Here is an 18,384-nt window from a genome sequence, read left to right as displayed (position 1 = left end):
GACCCGATTGATAATGGTTTGTAATGGATCAAATCACATTCAAAGTACAGTGGAATCTCTGAAGTTGATTTGTTTGTTTGAACTTAATTGCTGGAAATATTTACAAAGGCAAACAACTATATAGTGCTCAGGTGTTTATCACCTATTTCAATTTTCCTGATTTAATATTTTGGCGCGGCGATGATGTTGCTGTTGGACTCCGGCATGCATGAGTCATCCATCCCCCACTATATAAGCACTTGATTGGCGTTGTTTACATCTGCAGTTTTCTGACACAACTCTGAATTTGCCTACATTCTGAAAAGGCATCTTCCCTTTGGATTGTACTTTTTAGACTGCCTCTTTGTTCGCCGTGATTGTGCACATGGACCGTTGTGAAAGGCAGGATAGTGATTGACGGGAATTTTAAATATTTTTTAAATCTTCGGGCTGGCATGGCCGCAATAGAGTGCCACGTTGTCTGCTGTGAGCGTGCACACATCACGAGGAGAACAAAAATGTCTGATTTGACAGCCAGAGTGTGGATCAAACATGTATAGTAGTTGTGTAAGCATAAGAAATATGCTAGATGAGGTTGCATTCGTTTTTCCAATTCAAACAGTTTTTGATTGACAGTCAACAGTTGAACAGGGTGTGGTTTCAGCACCATACCTGCCCACAATAATTGAGACAGTGGCTTGATTTTTCACTCAATTCAAAGCCTACATTTTTTTTTTCAATCATCCAAATTTGACAAGGTTAACAACACTTTTCTGTGGTGAGTCAAATTTACACGTTATATTTATTTTCCTTTTACAGGAACTTTATGGGCATTCAACATGAGAGGTTTCACTGTACTGTACTCTCCTGGTGTGGTTTTGCACTCTGGCATGCCCTGCAGTGTTCTTTGCAACCATACAGCCGACTTTTTGAGTGAAGGGACCGAACAATGTGGTCATCATTAACACGCCAGCATCATCCACCCGCTCTTTTCCACTCCTTGTTGGTTGGAAATGTGCTATGGACTGAATCTCCCCTCCTTTGTCTTGAAAGCATCCAGTGCGTTTGTCTGCCCTTCCCCCCACCACACTTCTGATACTCCCTGTATTTGTTGTACCAGTAGCAGTATAGCTTCCATCCTGCCATCCATTTGTTTGTTTTGGTTTGTTTTGCAATGTCATGGCAAGGTGGCCCTCCTCTCAATGCTAAGATGAAGTTGGCTTGAAGGAAGGTAACTCTTGCAAGCTCCCGCAAGCTGTGGAAAGGTAAATGACATCCCTCCTGTTTTCATGTTTGGTGTCCGTGGGGTTCTATGTTGATCATTGCCACTTTTTGGGATGGGGGAGGCAGGGAGGGTGAGGGAGCGGCATCATTTTGCATAGTGCTTCATTTGGAATTCATTGCCTGGATCATGCTGGATGCCAAGGCTGCTGCTGTGACACTAATAACAATGGAGACACCTCAGTCCCTCACTGTCAATCTATGGGACGTTAAATTTGACTCATGGGTGAGAGGATGGGTTAATTTCCAGCTAATGCTCCGTGTTAGCCCAACACTCTACCTGCTTTGGGATAATAGGGACCATTGGCTGGAAGTAGCTGCGGGCTCTTAACATTTAACCGATGGATGCTCATGAACCAGGCGCTGACGAGCCTCCTGTGTATTACTTCCTGTGTCCAAACCCGTCTCCCTTCGATAGACGGCGGGGCGGCGAACTTCGGCCTCAACTTCCTCACCTTCATCATCCTGTTCAACAACCTGATTCCCATCAGCCTCCTGGTCACCCTGGAGGTCATCAAGTTCATCCAGGCCTTCTTCATCAATTGGGTGAGATAACCGTTAAGCTATATCACATATGTAATTGTCAGGTTCAGTCAACCTAGAACATTTAATAAACAATAGACAAGGAAGGAAGACAAGAGATTTAAATTATTTTTACTTGTGAGGAGTACCGGACAGAGATGTGCTCAGTTACAATCTCCTATCCTCTCTGGACACACTTCACCGTTCCTTCTCTTTTAATTGGGTATTCACTAGTTATATAGCGTTTGCTGTTCTAAAGGGTAGGGGAAACACACAGCAGCAACCTTCAAGGATAGGAGTCATTATACAGATAATAACACAGACGTGTTTTTCTTGGGCGCTGAAGGTTTCAACAGTCCAACAGTTCATTCGCAAAGTGTTTCAGCCGCTATCTTGAGATAAGGCACAGTTCCTGCCCTGCAGCTGCAGGAGCATCCCATGAAGCTTTGCTCTCTTCACAGACAACTCCAACCCACATGATTCAAAACAAGGTCATATACCGCTGAATAAATGCCTCACATTAATGCTTTGCAATACTATAAGAGTAAATATGGGATAACTTATGTACATTTATTCTTACAATGCAGTGTGGTGCTGTGTTTTGCATATCACTGATGATTTTACAGTGAAGTATTTCATAGAAACACACCCCAAAATGCGTTTAATAAAATATTTACCAGTTCTGATATGTGTTATTTATCCCCTAAGGGATAAATAAAGTTATATTGAATTGAATTGAATGACAGAAGAATGTTACAGCGGACTTGTCTATGCCCAAAAAAGGACGTGCCCTACTCACAAACAGTTATTCAATTTTAGCTAAAATTTCAAAATGAACCTAAAATGCGCAATAACCTTTACAGGTGAACTGAATTTGAAAAGTTGTATCCATGAGTTGATGCGATTGTTCTTTGTGACCTTGCCAGGACACTGATATGATCTACGAGCCTACAAACACACCTGCCATGGCCCGCACTTCCAACCTGAATGAGGAGTTAGGCCAGGTAATAAAGAGCAATGCACCTTATCTTTGACGTTAAGATGGTGTCCCATCTTGAATGTCCTCTTCCTCCTGTGCAGGTGAAATACATTTTCACTGACAAGACGGGCACGCTGACCTGCAATGTCATGCAGTTTAAGAAGTGCACAATCGCTGGCGTGGCCTACGGGTACGTAATGCCCCTCCTTCTCCAGACTCCACACTCTTCTCCTTATGTCCCCTTCCTTGCTTCATGCTCTGTCACCTTCACCTTCGTTAGTATGTGTTGTTTTCTGTCCTCCCTCAACTTATTAGCAGCTTTGTCACAGCTGCTGAGCTATAAATAAAAACTGCCGAGACATTTGACATCTCCTCTGCTTGTTTTGTCCAACATTTTGGAGAGCAGAGAAGCATATGCACCTATTTTGCCATGAACAAACCACTCATTTCATTTAACCACCCTCAATCCTTTTCAGGGAAGAAACATTTGCTTGAGAGTGAAGTGCTCAAGCTAGCAATTTTGGGTATGACAGTGCACGAGTAATCCCTTTAGAATTCAATTAAGCCTCTTCGTTAATGTGCAGACACAAAAATTGTGGACGTCAGTAATTGCAAGCAATAAGAATCGACTAGATTTTCTTGAGAGATAATTCAGGGGGGGGAAATATATTATTTGTTGCACTGTTATTTCAGAAAATCCCCAATTTTCCACCAATTTGTCTGCCCAAAAGAAGAGCAGAATAACTAGGGCATAAAGATGGAACAGAAAGGCAACTGAGCCTCAGATTCCAACCAAAACCACTTTCAATTTAAATACACAAGTCAAGGGCAGCAGAATAAGACTCCATGGTATCTAGTGCAAATGTGGTTAGAATTGCTACCAAAGCTTCATGTATAACTTCTTCCCACAGCCCATTTAGGCAGCCTTCTACTTATGCCCTCTACTGATTGATGCCAATTTATAAAAGCCATTTTAGATTTATTGACAAACGACATATATTTTATTCTATTTTATTGTCAACAGGGGTTGCTAATGAAATACTACAGTTTATTTTCTTTCTTTTCCTTTATTGACACTATTCTAAATTAACTGAATGAGGTCTGTAGGCCAGGGACAAAAGCTCACACTGATGTATGCACTTAAGTCAGTCTGTAGTCTCTGCCCAATCCTCGCCAAAGACACTTTTTTTTATTCCAATTTACAGATGCAAATCAGAAAAGATGACTTTTAATGAGGAAAAGCGACATATTTCTGTACATTTATTTTTTCCACTCAACACACAAGCTGGCTTTGCTGTGTGACACTTTGGCGTCTATTCCCATCGCAGATGTCCTATTTCACTGCTCGCCTAAGGTGACGTCAAGTATCTTTAGTAGTGTTGCTTCTAAATAGCTCTCCGTGCGTCTTCATCTGGAATAAACAAACTCCACTGTTGAGTTTTATGCATGAAAACGGAAAAACGTGTGAAAAACTTTTCTTTTTTTTTCCCAAGGAGAACACGAGAACATTTTTAGCACTAGTGCGTGCAAAGTCGTGACTTGTAATTGGGTGACTTACGCACGCACACACTCACAAAGCACTGACACAACTGCCTGCATGTGTTCATCTCCACAAATGAAGGGCTGCTGTAATTAATAAAGTCGTCCCCGAGGGTGTAGACATTAATTAATTCCACTGGAATGGAGTCCAAATCTCAAGAAGAGATGTTGTTTAGCTGAGTGAAGTGCACAAAATCATCTTTAGCTTGACATCCAAGTGAAAAAGACGCTAATGAGTTAAAGTAACATAGAAATATATTCTACAGTTTCTTAATCACTAAGTTACTTCAAGTGCAGGAAATCTTTTGTATTACTACTATTTTTAATACATTGAAATCACAATGTGTTTTATTTATATTTATTTGATTAAGATTTGGAAGACTGCTTAATGAAAGTACATAAAAAATATCTGGTGCTTATGTCATTATTGGCCTTGGACATACAGTATCTTCGAGACAGTTCTACAAACAACTTAGCTCCAATCTTTCCTAGCATCCCAACCTATCCCATAATAATAATAATAACCCATAATTAGTATTCAGAATACATTAACCATCAGCCTTTATTTCCTGTTTTCCTTCCTACATTGGCTTCAACAGTCACGTGCCCGAGACTGAGGATGGTAGTTTTGCGGAGGACGACGGGTAAGATGATTGAGCTGCTTTTGTAACGTTGTAGTGCTACCGTACCTTGCTGGATATGTGACTTTGACCGCAACCCTGTTCAGTAACATGTTTCTTTGTGCACCTACTAATGTGAGGGAGTGGATTCACTGTGTCTAACTGTTGTTTGGTGTGAAGACAAAGCTTTCAATACTACGTCATACAGTACCGTTTTACCATCTGATTTCTGCTGATCTGGTTTAGGTTGTGTTGAGTTGTGGCATACATGAAACCACCAACTGGCTCCGACCAACGCACGCACGCACGCACACACACGTACACAGGTCCATCTGCAGTAGTGTTAATATGTGCAGTTACAGCATGCCGCAACTATTTTTGCATGGGTAATCTCGGGGCCTGTTTGTTGATGCCTGGTGTTGAAATTACTGTGAACATTTTTCCCTTTGCTGCTTTTTCTTTCCACGGAAACCAGTCTTGAGTCTTTGATCATGCATGTGGTGCTGCTTGTGTTCACCATGGGTCACTAATACAAACATCAACTGAAATTGTCTCTTACTAGATCATAAACCTCAAGGGCTTTTAACAAATATTTGAGGATATGACCCAATGAGTATCTAGCAGGTGTCTGTAAAAAACAGCAGCTGCTGGTGTTGGACTGTTGCTTTTGGGTTTGTGTGGGAATTTTTTTTGTATTATAAGATGAGGATTTCTTAAAATCGAATACTACAATGGTGTTGCACTTTTACTTGTTTTTTCCTTTTCTCTGTGGTGTTCAATCTGTGATTCGGTAAACATGCAGATGTCAAGAAGCTTTTCACCAAAACATCAACTTTAGGAACGATGTTCTTTGTGCCCATATCGTATGTACTTATATGGAGATACTTATGATGTGATATAGTGACAATTTGCCAATTAGGAAAAACAATAATGCATCAAGGTAGCTATCTGAAGAACACACAGTTGTCCTTCAAACTAAGCATACTGTAATAATTAAAAGTCTGCAATATGCAATTATATAAAATATATAAAAATACAACAACAACAAAAGCCAGGACAAACATTCAGTGCTAGGTAATTTATAAAAACCCAACAAAAAAAACATTACATTGAAATCAACATAATTCTTTTTTTTTTTATGGTGAATTTAGGAGACAAACTCTGATATTGTTCGAAACATGCTCTTCTTTGAATGAGGTTTCTTTTTAACACAGAATTGACAGTAATGAGTTATCTCGACAGTGTCACAACTGTTGACTTTTGTCAAAACAAATTAGAAAACTCTTAAAAATAGAACGCAATAAAACATGGACGTTAGACCGCGATAGATTCAACAGCTGATGTTGGTGCATCCTGAGAAACTGACTAGACTACTGTTTTTGGCTTACTATTGTTGCATTGCAGTCAGAACTTATCTCGTAATGATAAAACCCTGCCACGGGTCAGTTACAAACCCATCCACGCTTCCAGCATATTAAGGGTTAATCTGGAAATAGCCCCCGGTAATTGATTGAGAGCCGTCAGCGCCCATGTTCCTGTCGTGACGGGACCCCGCTGCGCTGGCAGCCAATCAATAAGTGATCGCGCTGGAGCCTGAAAGGTTTCATCAGGACTGTCAACATGTTGAGTGATGTCCGAATGGAGCGCAGAGGCTCTCCTTTCTTTTCCTGTGCGGGCCATCATACTCAGCCCTTGTTGCTGCATTAGCATAAAATAATGTTAATGAGTAAAACCCCCTGCAATGTAGCATCACTGTGTGTGGTCATACTTGCATCATGATCAGCAACATCTGCAATCTTCTGTAGCATTAGCAAACTGTGAAGCTTGTTTGGAGTGAGTGTGACACAAATTGTGCCTTGAATCAGTGGAGGCAAAATGGACTGTGCCACTTGGCCGCAACTAGCAAAGGTACGGTTGGTTTGGGAGCTAAGCTAAGCAAATCCGCAATTTCCTTTTCATTTTAGCTCAACATTTCTTAAACAATGACTGCAAATTCTGAGATGTAGCCATAATTCCCTGATTGCCTCCCAGGTGTGTTTCAATAAATCTTCCCACTGACCTCAGGTGATGTCCACCATATTGACTCCAGCTCGTCTTTTGTTTTAATTTGCATCGTTAGCGTCTCTGTGAGTTTTCTGCCCTCCCGCACAAATGGGAGTGGCCATCCGAGCGCGGCCCTTTAAGCTCGAGAAGACCTATGGCCCCCTCTATATGGCAACCACTGGTGGTAACATTTCTATCAAGTCTGCTGTACCACGGACAAAAGCTGCTGTCGGCTTGATCTATAGGACGCCATTCATCACGGAATGGTGGATCAATTGCCACTGGACAGCCGGCGAGTGGCCGCTAGACAGGCCAACACTATACACCTGCAGGGATAATGAAATACATCATTTATTTTATTAACCAAAAGCACCCCATAGCTTTAAACTCTCTGGTCATTAAAGATTTGATCAGTGTGTTTTTCTCATGAATTATTCCTTGTAACAGTAAACATTTATTTTACTCATAGGGAACTAATGCTGTTTCTAATCCTTTATTGAGTTTGGCTTTGTTTTGGTGTCTTTTTAAGGGCTGTTTTGCAATATTAACAGCATGTGAGATGATATTTTGTAGCATGGAAGTTACCTTTGTATAGCTTCCTACTTGGCTAACACAAAAGAAAGGGGTCAAAAAGTGGCACGGTCAATTATTATTATGAGTATTTAAAAAAAGAAGAAGGAAGAAGCTAATCTTCTTTTTCTATTTTCCCAATACCGTATAATTGGCCGTACGTCCCCCACCTGTGTCTTAGGTCCCATTTTACAATATTGCAGTTGTTGTCATTTGCACAGTTTTTCCGGTGCATTCTTTTGTTGTTTGACATTTGTTGTATCCTTTTTTCTAGGCACAGCACGCACTCATCAGAGGAGTCCGGATTTGTTGACCCGAGCTTGCTGGAAAACCTCCAAAGTAATCATGTGAGTAAAGTCGCCTGTCAAGTTACGTCTCTTGCTCAGAACAAAACATGATGTGGGATCAAAATGTGTATACTATCCTCTTGATACCAAACCCCTTGGGTTTACGGTACTTGTGTGTTATGGCAGCCTTGAACGTATGGTTTTGTACCCCACCTCTTATTTTCTATCATTATATCTATATAGTTCTATCATTCATTCCAGCTATTGTTCTCTCTATTGTAGCTATCTATTTATTGTTCTAGCTTCTTTCTAAGTGACATGACGTTTGAGCACTTTTTCTGCTCACTGTCTGTTGAGCTTTGACATCACACGAGAAGAGAATTAAACGACAAAAATAAACTTCTCCCGTGGTGCTTTACACGTTCTCTTGAGTCCAAGCACTGTCTTTTTACTGGCCCCGTCAATTTTTCCCACACCGTCCATGTTGAAAGTAGGCATCCGTCACCGTTACTGTGACAGAAGGCGACGACCCACCAGTCAGTGGGGGTCAGGGGTCTGGGTCGATTGCTGACAGCAGAGTATTCTCTCACCAACGAGACCGTCCCATCGGCTCTTTGCGCTTGAACTTGTCAAGGCCCTCATTTGCATAATAACGTTCATAGTTACAAGCCTAAGCTAAACCCCGATTTAAGCTTTGGCCTTCATACATTCATGCAACACACAGTGGCTCGTCCTTCGACTACCTTCGTCCTACCTGTCAACCCAAACTAGATTAGCATACCAAGACAAAAGCGCTTTCATGGCCACCTGGACTGTAACAGAAACTGTGTACTTTCATTTTCAAGAGACCCTTTGATTCACACACACGCACACGCACACACACACACACACACACACACACACACACACACACACACACACACACACACACACACACACACACACACACACACACACACACACACACACACACACACACACACACACAAAGCGCCACTACCTTGTTCATTTTCTCTTTTGTAACAGGACAGGGTTGCCATGGGCGACCAGAGAAGCAGATTTAATCATCCCGACCGTGTGCACACAATTTAGTTTGACATGGAAAACACCCTTGGAAACACAGACACTGAGTGCCTCACCTATGTACATCAGTGCATGTATGTTTAAAACAAAACTTAATATTTTTGTTTACATGAGATAGAAGAAAACTGATTAAAATTGTAGTTTGGCTATTTGTGAACGACCTATTACTCAACTAATTAACTAATCGATCCAAGTGCTACTTGGCTGGACCCGCAGAGGCACTGTAAATTCACTCTCAATTTTCAATACAAGTGGACATACTTTTTTTTTATATATATATATATATATATATATATATATATATATATTACTGTATATACCATAAAGGGGAAACCAGATTAATGCTTAAAAAAATCTAACGTGTAAATAGCCAGTCCACTAGATGTGGATTTCTGGTACCGAATAAGAATGAAAATAAAATGCCTTGAAAATAAGATTAGGCCATTTTTTTTCCCCTCATGTTGATTGCTTACTACTATCTTGAGAACCTGACAAATGGAGGTTTTAGTAATGAAGTAATTATCCTCAGAGCACATTAGTTTTTGTTCGGGGGGTGATGCAAAGATGATGAAAGTAACAAATCTGTTAGACAAGTGTGCTCTTAAAACACCCATGAGACCTTTCTCTGAATCCTCTTCTCTCCTCTCTCATATTGAATATCGATTTGTGGTGAACAATTTGTTGTTGGTTGTAGTCTGAAAGGTTATAAGTGGTGATGCAAGACTGCACTTTAGTTTTCAAGGTTCACAGGAGCAATGCTTTGTCTACAGCAAGGAAAGGAAACCTTTATCCTATTAGCATATATTTGAGTTTTTATTACGTCCTCCAATGGCCATGCGAAATGTAAGGGAAAAAGTAATGCCCCCCCCAAAAAAAAATGAATGCGAGAATTCGTAGGTTAATATTGTAATGCTTTTTATACCCATTCTTCTGAGGTTTTATTTGCCTAATGCTTCATTTAAAACCCAATGTTGGCACCTAATTTCAATCATATTTTTATCTTCTTTTTTTTGCATCATTATATTATGTATTATGTTGATAATCCAAGGTCATAGTAGCTTTTCCTGTAGCCCACAGCTGCTGTCATCCTGGAGTTCATGACCATGATGGCCATCTGCCACACCGCAGTCCCCGAGCACAATGATGGAAAAATCACCTACCAGGCAGCGTCCCCAGGTACATCACACCTTCCCCGTGTCATATGTAAAAATAGCCGATTACGTGTATGCATGTATGGAAGTTGAAAGAACAGTGGGGCCTCCAAAGTCAAACTATGACTACACAGTACAGATTGACATTAACTTCAACAATACCTATATATTGCCAATAGTAACTTCTCTGTTTATATTTCATTACACATCTGTTAGGCATGTTAAAAGTGTGAATAGTTTTATCAAGCAGTGGTTAACTTGTCTTTATACTTGTTTGTCAGTTAAGGATTTTCTTTCAAAAGAACCACATCTTTATAGTTAGCCCCGGAACAAATACATTCACTTTAGTATCAATCTGTCTTTACACATACATGAAGGAATAGAAAGAAAAAACCCAAAACGGTGTTTAGTTATGAATAAAACAGTAGAAACAAATGAAATAGAGATTAAGAAAAATAAACCCCCTTGTTGAATGTTTGCAGCCTTTGCTTGTTTGCAGCATTGCATTGAAACATGCCTGGTGCCCTTAGCAGTGCTATGTAAATGTACAAAAAATAAATAAATAAAATAAAAGGACACTCTTAATGGAATTGCAAAATGTCACCATCCCTTGAGGCATTGTTTGCTGCTCAGAGTGTAAACACTGAGTGGACTCTTTTTCCCCAAAATAAGACGAGGGAATAAGATTTGCTGAAACTTGAATTAGCGAATCTGTCGTCAAACATGTTATTATATTATTAATGATATTAGTGTTACTACACATGCTGTACATTTGCACATGTGATAAGTAGGAAGGAAGATTGTCTTTCAATAACCAAAAAACGTGACGCTGTTACTTCATGTGACATTCTGTGCTTATTTTGTGCCTGATTGCGTACAGCAATGGTGTTCGTGTGGAGGAGCTTTGGGGTTTGAAGTGAAGTGGGGGATGAGCTTGTTAAGTGAACTGTAAAAAAACAAGCAGATAGCTTTTTCTCACCCTGCAGCATCCTCGTGCAAGCCCAGCCACAAGATACCTGGTCCACAAACACTGCCCTCGTTATGAAAACATATCCGGGCTTTGGCTGCTTGTGTATACCATTTATTTACTTTCTCTTTATTTCCAAGATGAAAGCGCTCTGGTGAGAGCCGCACGCAACCTGGGTTTTGTGTTCTCTGGTAGAACGCCAGACACCGTCATTGTGGAAATGGTATGTTTAATTCCCTGCAATACAAATATACACACTAGGATGTGCCCACAGTTTTATGTATTTATTTCTAGCATGTGGGATTGAATCAATGCATCAACTGCAATGTCTGCTATAGCTAACAAAATAGAGTGCAACATTTAGTGCATTTTGATAAATAGTTTCATTGTAATGGCACAAAAGGCAAAACAGCACCATTGACTGCTAAACAAATAACTTTGATGTTGTGGCGTAATAGCCCTTTTAGGCAAAGAGTGTATTGTATGCTATACAAAAGCAAGCAAGAAAGGAAGATCAAGAGTGCAAAGTTTTTGTGTAATACCTTACATTGTACAACACTACATTCTGCGGAGTGGGGTTCCCAAGGTTGCAAAAGCAAAAGTAGCACCTTGATACCTAACGACTATATTCACCCAATTGAATCTAGTTTACCATTGGCAACATTAAAATACAATTTTACATTAAGTACAACTTTTTCAATACCATAGTGACTTATTCCCGTAAATAGAATTTGGTTCTCCAAAGTAAGCACACCTAATACCTTAGCATCCTTGATATAAGTTAAAAGAGCTAAATTTGTTATTTTGTTACAGTTGGCTTGTGCACTGGAACACTTTAGCGCTTCAAGTGTATATTCATGTTTCGTCACGTTTCATGAAATGGTCATCCCTACAAAAAAAAACGTGGTTTCTTATAAAAACAAACACCAAAAAACAAACAGCCTTTCTAAGAAATAATGCAGTACCGTAAGTCTACGATGATGAGAGTCTGAGCGTTTGCAGAGTGTGCAGGTCATCCGTCCTGTTGTTCCTTTAATTGGCTAACCTGATGATTGCACTCGAGGCGGAGAGAGGCCAGAACCATTTTGCCCTTTTCTCTGCTCCAGAGAACATTGTGTCTCTGAGACATCGCTGTAATTTCTGCAGCTTCATCAGACCCGTCTTAGCTCTCCATATCGGCTTAATCGCTCTCATGCCTTGCGGTTGCTTCAATTAGAGATGTTAATTGAATCCCACCTTGTTGTCTCTATGATGATTTTAGATGGGAAGCGAGGAGAAGTATGAGCTGCTTCATGTGCTGGAGTTTACAAGGTACATTATGAATACAGAGAGAGTCATTTTATTAGTGTTTTTGCGTCGAACTGAGCATGGTTAGTTTTGAGTTTGGAATTTTTTGTTATGTTGTCACTGTTGTCTCGCGCATTGCAATTCTTTTTAATCCGAGCCTTTGTTGTACATTTCAATATTATTATGTTCTGTAACGGTTTCTTACTATAGGGTTACCCACCTCCGTGTTGTCTAATTTTAACCACCACATGCTGTGCTCAAACTGTGTGCGATAATTTGTCGGCTGTAACACCTCAAGATGTCACCTTCTCTCTCTCTCTCTCTCTCTCTCTCTCTCTCTCTCTCTCTCTCTCTCTCTTTCTTTCTTTCGCACAGTGCGAGGAAGAGAATGTCAGTCATCATGCGCACGCCATCCGGAAAGATCCGCCTCTACTGCAAAGGAGCTGTGAGTGTCTTGTCTGTCACCATGGTGATGTGCAATACTTACCCGCCGCTATCACCTTCCTCATCATCATCAGCGCCACATAGACAGGCGTGGAAAACAATTTCTCTAAAACCACACATCATAGAGATGCCTACTTTCTGCAGCAGTTTATGGCTATTAAAGCATAAGCAACACATGTTGATACATATTTGTGTGTCATTTGTCAATGAGCGTATGTGTTTGTCTTCAGGACACGGTGATCTATGACAGACTGGCAGACAGCTCTCGCTACAAAGAGATCACGTTGAAACATCTGGAGCAGTTTGCTACTGAGGGTGAGTGTCACCCCCCGCCCCAGCTGAAGTAAAAAAAACTGATTCTTCCACCGGGCCAGTCAAATTTTACATTTTGATTTTTTTTTTGTATTTGCTTTTATTCATTTTCTTGATAACTGCATCCAAATAGGATTTTTTTTTTTTCAAGGGCTTCTGTGCTTACACTGTCCCCTGGTGGCACACAAGTGGTATGACTTTAGAGTACACTAGCTACAGGAACCAGGACACCTTGTTAATAAGGTCTTTACAGTTGTTGGGACCATCCTCTGAAAATGTAATTATAATATATCTACCGCGCACGTGTGCATATAATGCTGTTACTGGCTAGCGACCAGTCCTGGGAGTATCCTGTCTCTTTACCAAAGTCCGCTGGGATGGGATAGGAGTACTCACAACCTTAATGGGGATGAAATGTATAAGTGCATTGTACACTCGTTTCTACTAAGTAGTATATTAATCATAAAGTCATCTTCAGCAGAATGCTAACATGCATCTAATGAGGTGTCCTGATAATGTCTTAAGTCATGGTAATTTGTAGATTAAAAGGGAAATTTTGTCAATAAAATAGAAATGTCTAAGTGAGTTATATTAATTAAAAAAAACAATGGAATCAAATAACAATAATAGATGAAGTAGTAATGATTAAAAAATAATTCTATTAATAATAAACATTAAAAACAAATAAAATGTTGTTAGTACAACACAGTTAATTAATATACTACTCCACTCAATCAAAATAACACAAAAAAATTGCAGGCATCACATTGTCCTTGTTGCCCTCCAGGCCTGCGCACGCTATGCTTCGCCGTGACAGACGTCAGCGAGTCGTCCTATCAGCAGTGGCTGGAGATGCACCACCGAGCCTGCACTTCCCTGCAGAATCGAGCCCTCAAGATGGAGGAGAGCTATGAACTCATCGAGAAGGTATGGTGAAATGAAACAAATACACCTCTATTGCAGTCAAACATATATTTTCTTCTTTTTTTATGTAAGAGGAGGTGAACAAGATGGCCATTTTAATTAAGAATGCATGACTACACTGTAGTGGCATTGCTGTGGCAGCTTCATAACTGTCTTTTTCCCCCCACAGGGCCCTATGGCTGCGCAATTAATCAATTTGATCGATTCATTCAAATTTGTATAGATGTAAACAGTGAAGCCCTAGTTTACAAAATCAATCAGTTACCAAATTGCTATATTTAGCAATATTATCATGACCATGTTTACATACATGTTTGGACTTAAAGGACATTTACATTTTTGGTTCAAGAGAAATAAAGCAGACCTATAAGGGAGAAAAAAACAATTCTATGAGTGAAGTGGGTAAAAAAAAAAGTTATTAAAGACAAATCAAGAAATATGATCTGTTAAGTCCATAAAGTTCTCTGTTTCCACACCAGACTCAACTAAACTGTAAAAGACTGACTAGGCTGGCCAATGTAATCAACCATGGATAACGGAGCAAATTCCAAGTGTATGTTTGTGTGAGATCAGAAGCGAGTAATTGGCTGTAAGAGGTGGGTCCAGTAGGAAGCGCCAGTCAAACATGGCAGGCCGCAGTCGTTAATCACCCACTTGGCACTTTTTACCACTACACGCACACACACATGCACACACATGCAAATGGAACCAATCTATCATGAAATAAACAGCGACATTTTCCAACGGGGAAAATGTAATGTGCACTGCTTAAAATGGGCAAGTCAAAGGGTTTATGTAGATTACTCTTTGGGTTATGGTATAAAATGTCATATAGAGCCACATGGGGGCGCAGTGGAGTTACAATCAAACACTGTTGGCTGGCATATCAACCCTTAAGTCATAGTTATGAACTTACGACTGAATTCATAAGATAACTTCAGGAAAGATGCATTATGTTACTTCTAAATCAGCTAAACTCAAATTTGAGGTCTGAGACCTTAGAATACAAACTAAGCTTATTTACAATAAGGTATATATGACTTCACTACCCAATGAAGAACGCTGTATTAAAGATACAACTCAGTTTTACCTTCGTAAAGGCAGAATCTTTCATAAAGGCTCTTCTGTTAAATCTCATAAAACTGCCCATATTCATGGACTATTGTGTACTACGTTATACAGCCTCTCCACATTGGCTTACACTGATAAACAAATTCATCCCTCACATGTTTTATAGCTGCACATGAGCAGCATTTGGCCCTGCTGACAAGCTGGCTTTTGTAGTACCACCCTGGCTGGGGGGCTGTAATCCTGATCCCAGTGATGTCTTTTTTTTCTCCCGGAATTCTCAAAGAATCCATCTAACATCAGTGGGACATAAGAGCCCAAAGCCACTGCAAGTACTTATCAGATCTAGTCTTGTTCCTCTCATTCTCAAGAGTGTCCCTCCTGGTCTTGTCGAGTTTTTCAAGAACCTGTTTTTGTTATTTTTTTCTTGTTTTTTGTGTGTGTCCACGTCATGCACATGTAGACACACACTGAGCTGGCCCCAAAACCCTCAAATCTGCTCTGTCTGTTCTGGCTGATAAACGTGAGCAGCTGCAATGCCATTGTACCTAAAGTTATTGGATGTAAGGTACAAGCTGCTGTCTGTTGATTGGTTTACAGAAATGTCAATAAAAGTGTTCATTTATTCAGGTAAAAAAGTTTCTTGTCATATTGGGAAATTTTTGTCATAAAAACATGACTAAAAAATTAAATTTTTGTCTGAAAGTTTTATTTTTATTCAAATATTATTGATATAGTCCATTTACATTAGTGCGCAAACTGTTTCCTAATATACAAATTATTACTTTTTTTCTGAAATTCTGACACTTTTGATTGGACCAAAAAACTTTTCTCAAAATTGACTTTTTTTCTCTGAATATTAAAACTCTTGTACTCTTCCTGCAAAATATTACTCGTTTGTTAGATTTTTATTTAATCAATTAAAAATGTCCCTGTAATAATACAATCTGTTGCAAAATTACAATTGTCATTTTTCTCTAAAAATGCTACAACTTTTTCTTGCAAATATTACGACAAAAACACCACTAATTCTTACATGCCTTCTTCGCGTCTGCAGACACTTACTTCCTGACTCTTACATTAACGCTGCCGTTTGTCTGTGGTAGAACTTGCAGTTGTTGGGAGCCACCGCCATCGAGGACAAGTTACAGGATAAGGTGCCCGAGACCATAGAAACACTGATGAAGGCTGACATCAAGATCTGGATCCTGACGGGAGATAAACAGGAAACGGCCATCAACATTGGTAAGGAGGCTGTGAAGACCAATTGGAGAGTTATACAATTTCAATTTGCTAACCACTTAAAGATAAAAAGTCGTCACTTGAGATCTTTTTCTCTTTTTATTTTTTTAAAACAAGACCTTTAGCAGAAAGCTTAGTTGTGATGAAATTTATTCTGTTTTATTTATTCTATTTCCTCAAATAGTGGGCATCCGTCTGAAAAAGCTACCCTGCCTCAAACGATCCCTCTATTTTCCCATCAGCACAAAAAGAACAGTAACTATCGATATCTCCGCTGAAATAAATGTTAAATAGTGAAATGCATGGCATCGCATTGGTAAGTACCTGCCTCGCTTGGCCCACATAAATGTGAGTAGTGACCTGAAAGTCATTTGCATTGCATCCACGTAAAGACTTGAATCTTGTAGGCTTGCCTACATTACCGCACAGATGTTAAACCTGATACGTTTACGTTATACTCTTTGAGGTTCTCCGGTCAGTGGAAGAAACTACAAGGCACATTCTCTGTTGCATGCATCTAGAACAAGCATCTGTTACAGAACACAAGATGATGTATGAGCCCCACTCACTGACATGATGTAAATAACATGCATATGTACACAAGCGGGCACTTTGTACATGTCTGCTTCCCCTCTGGGCGCTCTGGCCTCACAGAATGCATCAGAAGTGCAAATGAGTGACTCTTGCAGAACATTTAGTATTGCACTCCTGCTCCTCATGCTACGCTGCAAGTTTTGGGTTTTTTAATGTGGCAGCCGACACGTGAACAAAGATGGCAGGAAAATTGATATCTGTTGTCCGCTTAGAGTCTACCTACCACTGTGGCCCCTCTCAATCAGCCCTTTGTGCCCTCCGTGCCCAGATTTGAGCACATGATCACTAGACCCACTATTACAGGTCGGCCTTTTTAGACTGGAGTTGCACTGTAAATCCCCTCTCAATATTGACTTTCATTTTACAATTTTTCCAAACTGAAAAAGGATCTCTCGTACTTGAGTTCATAGCACACGGGTGACTTTCGCTTAGTTTAAAAAAAATAATAATTTTGAGGCGGAGAGAACCACCCATATGCCAGTCTTGGCACCGCGAACCATAAATCAACCAGAAGCCAGCTGTGTTGACTCAACTTAACGGCAAAAAAATACGGCAGGTCAGTTTGATCTGACTTGTGTCAAACCAGAACTTGTAAAAACCGCCATTATTAGCGGGTGTCGTTCATTTGGCCCAGTTAGAGTTGGATGTGCAATAGTTACTCTGACAGCAGAGTGGCTGGCTGGCGGTGTTGTTTGCTCTGGGATATGCTTCCCAGCGCGGTTTGCGCCGCTGTAGGGCCAAAGTGCGTCACGCTCTGGACAGGTCAGAGCCAGGACGCAGTGGAAGCAAATGGCTTCTCCCCAGCTTCAGGAAAAAGTTAACTGAAAGTGCCACTGAAGAGTAATCAGTTTGCAAACATTTCTGTAAACACTAATTGGGGGGGAAAAACATCATTAACATTTTTAAGTCACATTTTTTGTATTTACTTTTCTACATGTGCTGCTGCGACTGTGCGTCTTTGCAATAATTTATGCGCCCCCACTAGTCTATATTGCATTGGTGGAATAAGAATTAAACAGATGAAGCCACCTGATTTCATCCATCTCACGGGCCGGCCATTTTGACGTCTATGTGTCCTCAGGTTTGCCTTGCTAACGTCACATGACCAAACCCCAAAAACAAGTGAGCTGTGATGTTCTCATTGTGAGCGCGTCATCAGTTTCAGTCGACAGCAGACAGCGATAATGAAAAAAATGTTAAAAATAGTTTGATTCATCTTCTTAATTCTCTGATTAATCTGCTATTCAAGACCCTCATGAATAGTGAGGGATTACTGTAAAACAAAAAGCACAACGGAGATTGAGGCTCAGAGCTAAACTTCATCATATTCAAATGCACAAAATAGACTACTAATCACAGTCCACTGACGCAACATGCAAAACATGCTTAAGGCAGTTGATGTGCAAGTTGCATATACGTATTGACAAGCTAATTTATCCAGTATTGGGAACATCACTCCATTCACTTTCCATGCCTATGTCTTGTAATTAGC

The 18,384-nt window shown here is 40.1% G+C and overlaps 1 protein-coding gene across 4 annotated transcripts in view; it reads left to right on the top strand.

Moving 5' to 3' along the window:
* The window catches only part of atp8a1 (ATPase phospholipid transporting 8A1), a 90,681-nt gene that overhangs the window by 31,020 nt on the left and 41,277 nt on the right, over positions 1 to 18,384 (top strand). For 3 of the 4 annotated variants that reach the window (XM_086084189.1, XM_086084186.1, XM_086084187.1), the window contains 12 exons: positions 1,679 to 1,806; positions 2,709 to 2,786; positions 2,863 to 2,951; positions 4,900 to 4,944; positions 7,808 to 7,880; positions 9,974 to 10,079; positions 11,162 to 11,244; positions 12,283 to 12,332; positions 12,684 to 12,753; positions 12,983 to 13,067; positions 13,852 to 13,991; positions 16,163 to 16,301. In XM_086084189.1, coding sequence (XP_085940315.1) covers positions 1,679 to 1,806; positions 2,709 to 2,786; positions 2,863 to 2,951; positions 4,900 to 4,944; positions 7,808 to 7,880; positions 9,974 to 10,079; positions 11,162 to 11,244; positions 12,283 to 12,332; positions 12,684 to 12,753; positions 12,983 to 13,067; positions 13,852 to 13,991; positions 16,163 to 16,301 — 1,086 coding nt within the window. The remainder of the gene's footprint in view (positions 1 to 1,678; positions 1,807 to 2,708; positions 2,787 to 2,862; positions 2,952 to 4,899; positions 4,945 to 7,807; positions 7,881 to 9,973; positions 10,080 to 11,161; positions 11,245 to 12,282; positions 12,333 to 12,683; positions 12,754 to 12,982; positions 13,068 to 13,851; positions 13,992 to 16,162; positions 16,302 to 18,384) is intronic. The other variant, XM_086084188.1, reaches the window with a different exon arrangement.

The sequence above is a fragment of the Leptonotus elevatus genome, chromosome 9 (genome assembly GCF_054856555.1).
Source record: "Leptonotus elevatus isolate MCC_2025b chromosome 9, RoL_Lele_1.0, whole genome shotgun sequence".
Taxonomy (NCBI): domain Eukaryota; kingdom Metazoa; phylum Chordata; class Actinopteri; order Syngnathiformes; family Syngnathidae; genus Leptonotus; species Leptonotus elevatus.
Note: the sequence above shows the minus strand (reverse complement) of the source record. Positions and strands in the feature narration are given on the sequence as shown.